Source organism: Eubalaena glacialis, chromosome 4 (assembly GCF_028564815.1).
Source record: "Eubalaena glacialis isolate mEubGla1 chromosome 4, mEubGla1.1.hap2.+ XY, whole genome shotgun sequence".
Taxonomy (NCBI): Eukaryota; Metazoa; Chordata; class Mammalia; order Artiodactyla; family Balaenidae; genus Eubalaena; species Eubalaena glacialis.
In genome coordinates this window covers 89,173,347-89,187,611 of record NC_083719.1, presented here as the reverse complement: position 1 = coordinate 89,187,611, position 14,265 = coordinate 89,173,347, and the positions used below count along the sequence as shown (strand labels likewise).

The following is a 14,265-nucleotide window of genomic DNA, read 5'->3' as shown; positions in this document are numbered from 1 at the left end:
TAGCATGGTAACAATGGTAAATTTCCCAAATTTGATCATTACATTGTGGATATCTTCTTAGAAAATACATGCTTAAATGTTTAAGAATAAAGAGACATGATGTCTTCAACTAACTTGCAAATCATTCCCCCAAAAATTATATATATAAAACACAAATTATATTGAGAGAGAAAGGAAACCACAGAGCAAATATGGCAAAATGTTAACAATTAATAAATACAGTAGAGTTCATAGGGGAATCTTTGTTCTATTCTTGAAACTCTGCTGCACGTTTTAATTTTTTTTAAGTAAAGACATATAAATCACTGTTGCAAGACTTCTGCTTCCATCAAGATAGAGAAACAGGCATAAATTTATTCTCCTGCATAAAACAACTAAAAACTGGACAAAAATGTAAGATAGCATTCAAGCCACTGGACATCAGGCAAGGAAGGACAGTGAACCCTGAGAGACTATAAATAAATGAACTGAACGCTAAGATTATCCCAGCTTACTGAATGGAGAAAATGTCCAGGATATGGTCCAGGGAGGAAGAGCCAAGCAGAACTCAGTAATCTCTGCAAGTTAAAGAGACTGTTCAGAGCACAGAGACACCAACATAGTCAGAGTACTGGTGAAGAGACAAGGACAGAGTACTAGAGAGAAGAGAGCTGCACAAAGAGAAAACTCTAGAGACCTGCAAAGACTCACCCTTGATTTTTTTAGCTAAGTACTGATTAGCTCAGGGCATAAGGAAACTACTCTATGCCGTGGAAATAACCCACCAATAAGGATTACAGGAAACACTGTCTAGAGCTCACATAGTATCACGGAATTGTACCAGGTCCCAACAGCCAGAGTTTAAAACCTCATAATATGGGGAGCATCCTTTGGATACTGAGAATGATCTTGCCTCAGGAGAGGAGATAAATTTACCCTAGACTATACATACTGCTTGTCCACCTAACAAATGTAAAAAACAAGAGACAAAAAGATCAAGCTGTGTCCAAGTAATTTAATCATATCCCAAAGCTCAAGAATAGTTAAAGAAAGGTAAAAATATTCAGCACCTAATAAGGTAAAATTCATAATGCCTGGCATCAAGAGCACGCAGTTGCAGGAAAATACAACCAAAAATGAGCAGAAAAATCAGGCAGTCAAAGCTGGCCCAGAAATAACACCAAGGATAGACGACAAGGAGAATAAAAGAGTCACTATGACTGTATTCCATATGTTCATGAAACTAAAAGAAAGAATAAATATATTAAGTAGAGAAATGGAAAATATTTTAAAAGATTCAAATTGAACTATTACAATGATTCACTTATGACTTGCTCATTTTCAACATGGAAATGGCTCAGCTACTTGGTTTCTGTTTCCTTCTCTCCAATTCCTCCATCCTAAGTACAGGTGTGGGGCAAAAGGAAGATCTGAGTTTTGGCAGGTATGAAAAGATAAAAGGATTGGCATACACCGGCATGTTTAACTTGAAATACTGGTGAGACAGGAAGTGACATTGCCAGAGGAAGAAGAAGCGAGGAGGAAGTGACACTGTTGGAATAGGAGAGTTCAGGGAGAGAGTTAGTTAACTCATTGATAGGCTTATTAAAGAGCAAGGAGGGGCGGAGTCCAACAAAGCGGCATAGGAAGACCCTGAACTCACCTCCTCCCACGACACACCAAATCTACAACTACATAAGTAATAATTCCAGGTAAAAAGAACTGTAAACTAACTGAACGGCGCCCTCCACAATAAGGGATAAAGGGACCACAGCAAGATGGGTAGTAGAGGCAGAGATGCAGTGACTCTAAAACCCTATCCCCCAGTGCAGTGACACACAGCAGGGAGGCATCTCACAAGTCCAGAGCCTCTCTTTAAGGATCAAAGGGTTTGTGCCCCACACTGGGCACCCCAGCCCTTGGGATCTGCACCAGAGAGACAAGGCCCCAAAATATCTGGCTTTAGAAACCAATGGGGCTTACATCCAGGGGGCCCAGGGGGCTGCGTGAATCTTAGATACTCCTATTGAGGGGCTCATGTGTGGATTCACTGGTTCCAGGAAGAAGCACAAATGCAAGTTTGAAAAGTGACTGGATTATGTATAAAGGAGATTTGGTTGATAACCTTAAAGCATCTGCTGGAGGGACAGGGATTAACTGGGATTTTCGCCATGGATGGTGCCACTGAAGAGTACCATTTTTGCACTCTCCCACCACCCTGCTATTGCAAGTGGGCGAGCACAAAACCTCTCTAAAGTCAAGTGTCTATCCCACCCAAAATGCTCATCCCAGGCCTCCCTAGAGCGGAAGGCATGCCCCATTCCCAACACTTTCCTCAAATATTGTGAAAACTGCAGGCGTGCCTCTCCCCCAGCACTCTTTCCTGGCCTCTCTAAAGCTGAGGGCACGCCCTGCCCGCAATACTCTCTTACAGCCTCCCTAAAGCACAGTCTACACAGGGGACTCCTGATTGCCAGGTTCTGCCGTAACAATCAGAAAGATAGTTCTGGGCAGAATACCACACCCAGGACACTACATAAACAGCAGACTGAAACATCCCTGATCTGCACATGAAAAAGGCCCCTTAATTGTCCTGGAGCTTCAACCTGAGGGGCAGCCTTCAGGTTTGCAATACATCTAAAGGCTACATAGGTGCTCTTTGGGAATGTAGGCAAGGAGACACCACCTGTGCACCCTGTCTTGGCCTCACCACAGCATGCTGGTACCTCCCAGAAAGAAGCTTATACACTCATCTGAAACCCCAATTCTTCCAACTGCTGCCAAGGGGACATATCTGGACCTCAGTTTGGAGGTTGGCAGGGTATACAATTGTCGTTGCATAGGACTTTATACATCTATCTGCATACTTCAAATGCTATTGTCTGAGAAACAGGCTTCCAATCAGCCTGAATCTAGGCTGACTAGGATCACTCCCTTTAGAACACTGACAGGTCTTGGCACACCCTCAGTAAGCAAGACCTATCAAGAATAAATCAGACTAATCAGACAATCACATAGGTTCCAGAGACAACCAAGAACTAGAGCAAGGTTGAATGATAAGAGCCATCTCTTACATAAGGCCTAGTTCTTCAAGACCGGGAGAGGTAGCTATTTTGCCTAATACACAGAAACAATTACACAGAGTCAAGCAAAAGATAAAAACAGAGGAATATGTTCCAAACAAAAGAATAAGATGAAACCTCAGAAAAGACCTTAATAAAACAGAGATAAGTAATATACCTGATATAGAGTTAAAAGAGATGCTCACTGAACTCAAAAGAAGAATGAATGAACACAGTGAGAGCTATATCAAATAGATAGAAAATATTTTTAAAAACTAAACAGATGTCACAGAACTGAAGAACACAATAGCTGAACTGAAAAATATACTAAAGGGGTTCAACAGCTGACTAGCTAAAGTAGAACAACAAAACAGCAACCTGGAAGGTAGGGCAGAGGAACTCACCCAAACAAGCAGCAAAAAGAAACAAGAATTTTAAAAAGTAAAGGTAACTTAAGAAACATATGAGACTACACCAAGCAGAATAACATTCACATTATAGGGGGCCCCAGAAGGAGAAGAGAGAAAGGGGCAGAAAACTTATTTGAAAAAATAATGGCCATAAACTTTCCTAAGGAAACATTCAGGTCCAGGAAGCACAGAGAATGCCAAATAAGATGAACACCAAGATAAATTATAATTAAAATGTCAGAAGTTAAAGAGAGAATCTTAAAAGCAACTTGTCACATAAACAGGAATCTCCATGAGACTATCTGCTGATTTTTCAGCAGAAACTCTGTAAGCCAGAAGGGAGTAGCACAACATATTTAAAGTGATGAAAGGGAAAAGCCTACAACCAAGAACACTCTACCTGACAAGGCTATCATTCAGAACTGAAGGAGAGATAAAGAGTTTTCTAAATAAGCAAAGCTAAAGGAGTTCATCACCACTGAACCAACTTCATGAGAAAAGTAAATGGGTCTTCTTTAAGCTGAAACAAAAGGGTGCTAACTAATAACAGAAAAATATATGAGAGTAAAAATCTCACTGCTAAAAGCAAATATATGGTAAGGGTAGTGGGTTAATCACATAGGAAGCAATTAGAAGGTTAAAAGATAAAGTAGTAAAATTAATTGAAACTACAATAATTAGTTAAAGAATACATAAAATAAAAAGATGTACAATATGACATCAAAAACATAAAACATGACTGAGCAGAATAAAAATTTAAAGTTTTTAGAATGTGTTCAAATGTAAGTTGCTACAACTTAAAATAGACTGCCAAACATATAGATTGTTATATGTGAACCTCATGGTAACCACAAAGCAAAATGTACAGCAGACACACAAAAGATAATGAGAATGGAATCTAAACATAACACTAAAGAAATTCATCAAACTACAAGGGAAGAGAGCAAGAGATGAAAAAAGGAATAGAGAAGTTACAAAAACATCCAGAAAACAATCAACAAAATGGCAACAAGTACATACCTATCAATATTTACTTTCAATGCAAATGGACTAAATTATCCAATCAAAAGACACAGAGTGGGTGAACAGATAAAAAAATAAATTTAAAAAAATAAAAGAATAATTTATATGTTACCAAGAAGAGACTTACTTCAGGTTTAAGAACACACAGACTGAAAGCAAAAGGATGGAAAAAGATATTCCATGCAAATGGAAATGAAAAGAAAGCTGGTATACCTATACTTACATTAGACAAAACAGACTTTAAAACAAAGAACATAATAAAAGACAAAGAAAGGCATTACATAATATAAAGTGGTCAATTCAATGAGAGGATACGACATTTGTAAATATTTACACACCTAACATAGGAAAATCTAAATATATAAGACAACTATTAACAGGCCTAAAGGGAAAATCTGACAGCAATACAATAATTGTTGGAGACTTTAACCACACTTACATCAATGGATAGATCATCTACACAGAAAATCAATAAGGAAACATCAGCCTTAAATGAAACATCAGACCTGATGGACTTAACAGAAATATATAGAACATTCCACCCAAAAGCAGCAGAATACACATTCTTCTCAAGGGCACATGGAGCATTCTCAAGGATAGGCCACATGTTAGACCACAAAAAAGTCGCAATAAATTTAAGAAGACTGAAATAATATCAAGAAATTCCTATCAAAATTCCAATGGCATTCTGCACAGACCTAGAATAAATAATTCTAAAATTTGTATGGGACCAAAGTCCCCAAGAAAAGGAGGGAGGGAGGGAGGGATGGAAGGAAGGGAGGGAAGGAAGGACAGAAAGAAGGAAGGAATGAACAAAGCTGTAGGTATCATGCGGCCTGATTTCAAACTATACTACAAAGCAACAGTAATCAAAATAGTATGGTATTGGCATAAGACACACAGATCAACAGAATAGAGAGCCCAGAAATAAATCCACACATATATGGTCAATTAATTTACAACAAAGGAGGCAAAAATATACAATGGGAAAAGGCAGTCTCTTCAATAAATGGTGTTGGGAAAACCCAACATCCACATGCAAGAGAATAAAACTGGATGACTATCTTACACCATACACAAAAATCAACTCAAAATTGATTAAAGACTTGAATGTAAGATCAGAAACCATAAAACTCCTAGAAGAAAACATAGGCAGTAAGCTCCTTGACATCACTCTTAGAGGTATTTTTTGGATCTGATTCAAACACAATGGCAACAAAAGCAAAAATAAACAATTGGGACTACATCAAACTAAAAAGCTTCAGTACAGCAAAGGAAACCATCAATAAAACAAAAAAGTCAACCTCCAGAATAGGATAAGATATTTGCAAATCATATATCCAATAACGGGCTAATATCCAAAACACATAAAGAACTCATACAACTAAACAACAACAAAATCCAATTTAAAAACAGGCAGAGGATATGAATAGACATTTTTCCAAAGAAGACATATGGATGGGCAACAGGTAGGTAAAAAGATGCTGAAGATCACCAGCTATTAGGCAAATGCAAATCAAAACCACATGAGATATTACCACATATCTGTCAGAATGGCTATTGTCAAAAAGACAAGAAATAACAAGTATTGGAGAATTTGTAGAGAAAATGGAACCCTCACACACTGTGGGTGAGAATGTAATTTAGTGCAGCTACTATGTAAAACAATATGAAGGTTCCTCAAATAATAACAGAACTACCATATGCTCTAGTTATTCCACTTCTTCTAACTAAAAGAGATATATGCATCCCTATGTTCACTGTAGCATTGTTTAAATTAGCCAGATATGGAAATAACCTAAGTGTCCATTGGTGGATGAAGAGATAAAGAAGATGTGATATATATACACAATGGAATATTTCTCAGCCATAAAAAAGAAGGAAATCTTTGCCACTTATGACAACATGGATGGGCTGTGAGGCTATTATGCTAAGTGAAATAAGTCAGTCAGAGAAAGACCAACACCGTATGATTTCACTTATATGTGGAATTTAAAAAAACAAAACAAATAAGCAAAGAAAATAAAACTCACAGGTACAGGAACAGACTGGTGATTATCAGAGGGGAAAGGGATTGGGGTGTAGGTGGAAAGGGTGAAAGGGTCAATTATATGGTGACAGATGATAACTAGACTTATTGCAATGATCACTTTATGGTATATACAAATACAGATTATGTTGTACACCTGAAACCAAAATGTTAGGTACCAGGTTTACTGGAATTAAAAACAAAACAAAACAAAATAACTATCCTAACATGAAGGAGAGGAAGGAAGGAAGGTTGGTTAATTCATTTGTCAAAAAAAGGAACAACTCTAAACATTTATGTACTTCTTAACAGAGATTCAAAATACATGAAATAAAAACTGATCAAACTGCAGGGAGAAACAGACTTAATCACAATTATAATCAGAGATTTCAACACCACTCTCTCAATAACTGATAGAACAGGTGGACAAAAATGAGTAAACAGGGACTTCCCTGGTGGCCCAGTGGTTAAGAATCCACCTTCCAATGCAAGGGACGCAGTTCGATCCCTGGTTGGGGAACTAAGATCCCACATGCCATGGGGCAACTAAGCCCATGCACTGCAACTACTGAGCCCACATGCTCTAGAGCCTGCACACCACAACTACTGAGACTGCGCACCACAACTACTGAGCCCAGGCACTCTGGAGCCCATGCGCCACAACTAGAGAGAAGCCCACACACCGCAACGAAGAGCCTGCACACCGCAATGAAAGACCCCGCATGCCACAACAAAGATCCCATGTGCCACACCTAAGATCCAATGCAGCCAAATAAATTAAAAAAAAAAAAAGTGTATCCATATTCTTTAAAATAAAAAAACAATCAGTAAAGAAATAAACAACTTGAAACACTACTATGAACAACCATACTCGACCTAATTGTCATTTATAAGAACACTGCAAACAACAACAGCAGAGTATAAAGTGCACATGAAAGAGTTACCAAGAAACACCATACTCTGGGCCATGAAACAAGTATCCATAAATTTAAAAGGATTCAAGTCATATAAAATAGGATCTTTGAAAACAGTGGAACTCAATTTGAAATCAGTAACAAAAATATCTCTAGAAAAAAAAACAACTACTTGGAAATTATATAAGAGACTTTGAAAGAATACATGGGTCAAAGAAGGAATCAAAAGTGAAATTAAAATGTATTCTGAACTGAAAAAAATGAAAATAACCATATGAGAATTTTCTGGGATGCAGCTAAAACAGTACTCAGAAAAAATTAAGAACACTATAAGGATGTACGCATTACAGAAGAAGAACAGTCTTAAATCAGTGATCTCAACTTCTACTTTATTAATCCAGGGGAGAAAAAGAGCAAATGAAACAAAAATTAAATGGGGAAAAAAAATTAATAGATTTCAGAGCAGAAATCGATGCAATAGAAAACAGAATATCAATATACAATGAATGAAATCAAAAGTTGGTTCTCATATAACATCAGTAAAATTGAGAAACCTCTAGCCAGTCCAATCAAGAAAAAAAAAAAAGAAGACACAAATTATCAATATCAGGAATGAGAGAGATAAGACTACTACAGATTCTCCAAATATTAAACAGACAATAAGGCAAAATAATAAACAACACTAAAAAAATTGACAACTTAGGCAAAAATAAACAAATTCCTTATAGTTCACTGAAGAAGAAAAGGATCATATGAATAGCCCTTTATTTTAAAAATTAAATTTATAACTAAAAACCTTCTCCCAAAGAAAACTCTAGGCCAAGATGACTTCACTGGTGAATTCTATCACACACCGAAGTAAGAAATAAAACCAATTCTACATAAACTTCTCCAGAAAATTGAAGAAAATACTTCCCACTTGTCTTATGAAGCCAGCCTTATTACTATGCTACCAAAACCAGACAATATTACAAGAAAAGGAACTGTAGATCTATATCCCTCAGCAACAGTGATACAAAAATTCTCCAAAAAAATTTCTTAGCAAATTGAATCCAATGACATAAAAACAAGCATAATACAAAAAGATGAAGTGGGAAGGTTTTTTTTTAACAATCTTCAAATGTTTGAAACGTCTGAAAATCAATCAATACATTTCAACATATTATCAAACTGAAAAGAAAAAACAACACAATCGCCTAAGCAGAAGAAGACAAACCACTTGACAAAATCCAACAACAATTAATGAAAAAGCTCTCAGCTAGGCAGGAACAGAAGGGAATTTCTATAAGCTTATAGAAGATATCTACAAAAACTCAAAATTAACATCATACTTAATAGTGAAAGACTAAACGCTTTTCCCCTAAGATCAGGAACAAGACATAGATGTCTGCTGTCAATACTTCTATTGAACTCTGCACCAGAGGTTTTAGCCATTGCAAGAAGGCCACAAAAATAAATAAAAGGCATCCAAATTGGAAAGGAAGAACTAAAATTCTCTTTGTTTGCAGACAATATAATCATCTGTGTAGAAAATTCAATGGACTCTACAAGACAACTGCAAATAAGTACATTTTGCAAAGTTTAGGTTATGAGATTAACATACATAATAACAATGAACAGTGGAAAACGGAAAATTAGGAAAAATACTATTTACGAGAACATCAAAAAATATGAAATACACATAAATCCAAAAGACCTATATACTTAAAACTATTGATATAAGATTAATTAGAAAAATTAAAGAAGATATACACCATGTTTATGGATTAGAACTCCAATACTGTTAAGATATACATTTTCCCAAAATTTACCTATATATTCAATGCATTTCAATCAAAATTCAGTAGGCTTTTTTATAGAAATTGATGAGCTGATTCTAAAATTCATATGGAAATGCACAGGAACTAAAGTAGCCAAAACAATTTTGGAAAGAAAAAAAAAAAGCACAAAGAGAAATTACACTATCTAACTTTGAGATTACTATAAAGCAACAATAATCAGAATAGTGTGATGCATTTTCAGAGTTAAGAGGAAAAGCTGACATACTCCTTGTTTTTCTTTGGGTTTCCAACCATTGTTCAACTGTTATCTCTCAACATTTCCTCTCTGAAAGGCAATACTACCAATTAAACCACTTCCTCTCAATCTATCACCTTTTCCTATCCCCCTTTCCCATCCCTCAAATTCTCCTGCCCTCTTTATCTCAGCATTTGTCTCCATCTATCCCTCACCAAAATACCTGACACTTCAGTATACACATTGATGACTCCTTCTCTGTCCTGACCTCATAAATCCTCAATCTTCTTACCTGTTAATACTATTCCTTGTTCCTTTCACTACCTTACTTTTTTTTTTTTAAGATTTTTTTGATGTGGAGCATTTTTAAAGTCTTTATTGAATTTGTTACAATATTGCTTCTGTTTTATGTTTTGGCTTTTTGGCTGCAAGGCATGTGGGATCTTAGCTCCCCAACAAGGGATCAAACCCACACCGCCTGCACTGGAAGGGGAAGTCTTAACCACTGGACCTCCAAGGGAAGCCCCATACTTTTCTAAACAGTATAATTTCAGTTAAACATAGTAAATAAAACACATGGCTATTTTTCACTCCTTTCCAAAACCCTACCAAAATATAATATAGTTACTTAAAGTATAAATTCGCAATAACAAAGAAGATAGAAAAGGCAACAATCACAGATAAGACTTGCCAACAAAATGTTAGAAAATGTAAGTGGTAACTGATTAGCATATCAGGAAAAGTTGAAACTTAAGTGTTCAGCAAAGGGGAGGTCAAGAAGAAAAAGCCACATGGTGGGAGGGGGAATTGGAGGAAAATGATCAAAAGGTACAACCTTCCAGTTATAAGATAAATAAGTACTAGGGATATAATGTACAGCATGATGACTATAGTTAACACTGTTGTATGATAAAGAGAGTTGTTAAGTGAGTGCTTTCTAAGAGTTTTTATCAAAAAGAGAAATTTTTTTCTTTTCTTTTTATTATTTGGATATCAGCTAAATCTACCGTGGTAATCATTTCACAACATAACATAAATCAAACCATCATGCTGGACTTCCCTGGTGGTGCAGTGGTTAAGAATCTGCCTGCCAATGCAGGGGATACGGGTTTGATCCCTGATCCGGGAAGATCCCACATGCTGGGAAGCAACTAAGCCCATGTGCCACAACTACTGAGGCTGCGCTCTAGAGCCCATGAGCCACAACTACTGAACCCATGTGCCACAACTACTGAAGCCCTCCCGCCTAGAGCCCGTGCTCCGCAACAAGAGAAGCCACGACAATGAGAATCCCGCACACTGCAATAAAGAGTAGCCCCCGCTCGCCACAACTAGAGAATGCCCGCGCGCAGCAATGAAGACCCAATGCAGCCAAAAATAAATAAATAAATAAATGTATTAAAAATAAAAGAATGAGGAAGCCCTTTAAAAAAAAAATCATGCTATACACCTTAAACCTATACAGTGATGTATGTCAATTATATCTCAATGAAACTGGGGGGAGAAAAAGAAGAAAAGACCAGTTTATAGGTTCAGATAACTCCAATAAAGCTCAGGAACTGGAGAAATCTAAATGAAGAAAAAGGAGAGGGCACTGAAACAGAAGGATTGATTCAGTCTATATAAGGAACAGCCAGAATTCTAGTTCCTATTGCTCAGCCCACAGACATGCAACTATTCTTCCCCTAGTGCAGAAGAAAACTAGAGGAAAAAATTAACCAGAGAGCTTTTGGACTCAGACACCAGGCAGCTTGCCAACAACAGGAGGATTAACTAAAATATGACTCTTCGAACACTCAATCTACTTTCCCTATCTATTCCCATAACATAACAGAGTAGTCAAACAAAATACAGGACACCAGTTAAATTTGAATTTCAGATAAAAAATAAATAATTTTTAGTGTATGCATTTCTCAAATATTGTATGCAAATTTAACTGGTGTTCTATATTTTAATTTGCTACATCTGGCAACCCTACCTTCAGACTAGAGACTAGAGAATTGTTCTTTGGGGAATCTCATTGGCCCAGGAAAGGATGTTAAAGATATTAATATTAGGAGTTCTCAGCGAAATCACAGATCTTTACCTGATCACACATACCACATACACACATTCCCCATAAGAAACAGAGTTTCTTCTACAATTTACTCAAATCCTAAGACCCATGAGTGCAAGAAACACACTAATTTTTTTAACTTTCCAAGTAAGGTAAAAAAAATTTTTAACTTTGAATAAATATAGTGAAATGTGAAGTAAGACAATGAAAATAAACAGAGCGAAAATCCAAGAACTATTAAGGTGTGTAATATTTCATATTTTATGCCTTCAAAGGACAATTAGCAGTGCAATTTTGGCCTTTATTTTTATAGCTCTTATTTTTAAATTTTATATTATACTTTATAATCTTGGAGCTAAAAAAACATATTGTTTATCCAAAGGATTTTTATGTGTGATTAAATCATCAATATATTAGTATTTTAGTAATGAAATGACAGCAAAGAACACCTACATGTTAAAATACTCCATGTGATTCACAACACAAATGATTCACAGAAGAATGCAGGGAAGGTGGGTTATAATGAAAGTTCGTGTCAAAAGAAGAAAACAGCGGGGCTCAAGGAACCCAAGGAGGTAGGGTAATAAAGAAAACGAAATTTGTAAGGGTTCTCAAACCTAACTAATCATTAGAATAATCTGGACATCTATTGGAAAAAAAGATTTCAAAGTTCAAAAATTTCAGACCTACTGACTCAGAATATCAGGAGCTGGGTCCAAATTTTACAATTTTTGAAACTTTCCCCATGAGATTCTGATAATCAGCAAGATTTTGGAAGATTTTAGAATGCTGACTTAGGTACGCTTATTCAATAGTATGATCTATTTGCCTTTAGGACAACTATGATGCTATGGACAATAAATGATGAAATCATTCTTCTTACCTTGGATACATTGCTGACATAATTCATTTGGATAGTACTTTCCTTATCAACTTGATTACAAAGGTTCTGTAAAGTAGATGCATATTCTTTATCACTTTTTATTCTCAGGGCCATAAATTTCTTCACTGTTTCCAGTAACCGTAATTCCCAGTCTTGCAATTTTAACACAGCTTCATGTGAATTCTTCAGGTCACTCCCAAACCCCATTTTTGTAAGGCACTGTCTTATCCTCCACACTGCACAATTGAGCCGTCTAATCAGCACATATCTGTGTATGTAAACAGAAGAAAAGAATCTTAAATCAAAAGGAAATTAATCTTCAAAGCAAAGTTACGGCCCATTCTTTTTAGAGTAAAAAAAAAAACATTATAACTGAATGCTTTTCCCCCAAAATTCAGGAACAAGATGAGAATGTCCAATCTCACCACCTCTATTCAACACTGTAATGGAGGTTCCAGTCAGTACAATGAAATAAGTGAAATAATTTCCAATGAATTTGGAATGGAAGAAGTAAAACTATATTTATTTGCAGATGATATGACATATATAGAAAATCCTAAGAAATACAATTTTTAAAGTATTAGAACTAATAAATGAGCTCAGTAAGATTACAGGGTACAAGATCAATATACAAATATCAACTGTATTTCTATATACTAGCAATGATCAATCTGAAAACAAAATTAAAAAACAATTCCAAAACAATTCCATTTACAACAGCATCAAAAAGAATAAAATATTTAGGAATAAATTTTACAAAATAAACACAAAACTTTACTCTTAAAATTATAAAATATTGTTGAAAAAAATTAAAGACGACCTAAATAAATGGAAAGACTCATGTTAATGGATCCAAAAGACTTAATATTGTTAAGAAAGCAATACTGTCCAACTTGTTCTACAAACTTAACTCAATCCATATTAAAATCTAAGCTAGCTTTTTTTTTGCAGAAATTGACAAGCTAATCTTAAAACTTACAAAGAAATGCAAAGAAGCCAGAATAACCAAATAAATAAACAAACAAACCAAAACACCCTGAAGAAAAAGAACAAAGCTGGAGGACTCAGACTTCACTGCCAAGTCTATTCAATGGAGGAAAAAAAAGTCTTTTCTACTAAAGATGCTGGGACAATTGGATTCCACATGCAAAAGAGTTAAGCAGGATGCCTCCTTAGACCATACACAAAAAATTAAATCTAAAGGAATCACAGATCTAGATATCAGAGCTAAAACTATAAAACTCTCAGAAGAAAATATAGTAGTAAATCTTCGTGACCTTGGTCCAGGCAATGGTTTCTAGATATGACACAAAAGTGCAAGCAACAAAATAAAAATATGTAAATTTGTTTTCATCAAAATGAAAAACTTCTGTACTTCGAAGGCCACCATCAAGTAAGTGATAAGACCACAGAATGGGGAAAATATTTACAAATCATATATCTGATCAGGGACTTTTATCTGGATTATATAAAGAATTCTTACAACTCAATAATAAGACAAACCAATTAAAAATGGGCAAAAGATCTGAGTAGACATTTCTCCAAATAAGATTTACAGATGTCCACTAAGCACATGAAAAGATGTTCAATATCATTAGCCATTAGGAAAATACCAATCAAAGCCACAATGAGATACCACTTCACACCACTAAGATGTCCATAATCAAAAAGACAGATAATATCAAGTGTTGGAGACTGTGAAGAAATTAGAACCATCAGATACTGGTGGTGTAAATGTAAAATGGATAGTTCCTCAAAACTTAAACACAGAGTTATTGTATATGACCCAGAAATTCCACTCTTAGGTATGTACCCAAGAGAAATAAAAACATATGCCCACACAAAAACTTGTGCATGAATATTCGAGCAGAATTATTCATAATAGTCACAAAG

The 14,265-nt window shown here is 35.7% G+C and overlaps 1 protein-coding gene across 6 annotated transcripts in view; it reads right to left on the bottom strand.

The window, feature by feature from the left end:
- The window catches only part of FER (FER tyrosine kinase), a 434,937-nt gene that overhangs the window by 383,798 nt on the left and 36,874 nt on the right, over positions 1–14,265 (bottom strand). For all 6 annotated transcript variants that reach the window (XM_061189502.1, XM_061189501.1, XM_061189497.1 and 3 more), the window contains one exon: positions 12,373–12,640. In XM_061189502.1, coding sequence (XP_061045485.1) covers positions 12,373–12,579 — 207 coding nt within the window. In that variant the 5' untranslated portion in view covers positions 12,580–12,640. The remainder of the gene's footprint in view (positions 1–12,372; positions 12,641–14,265) is intronic.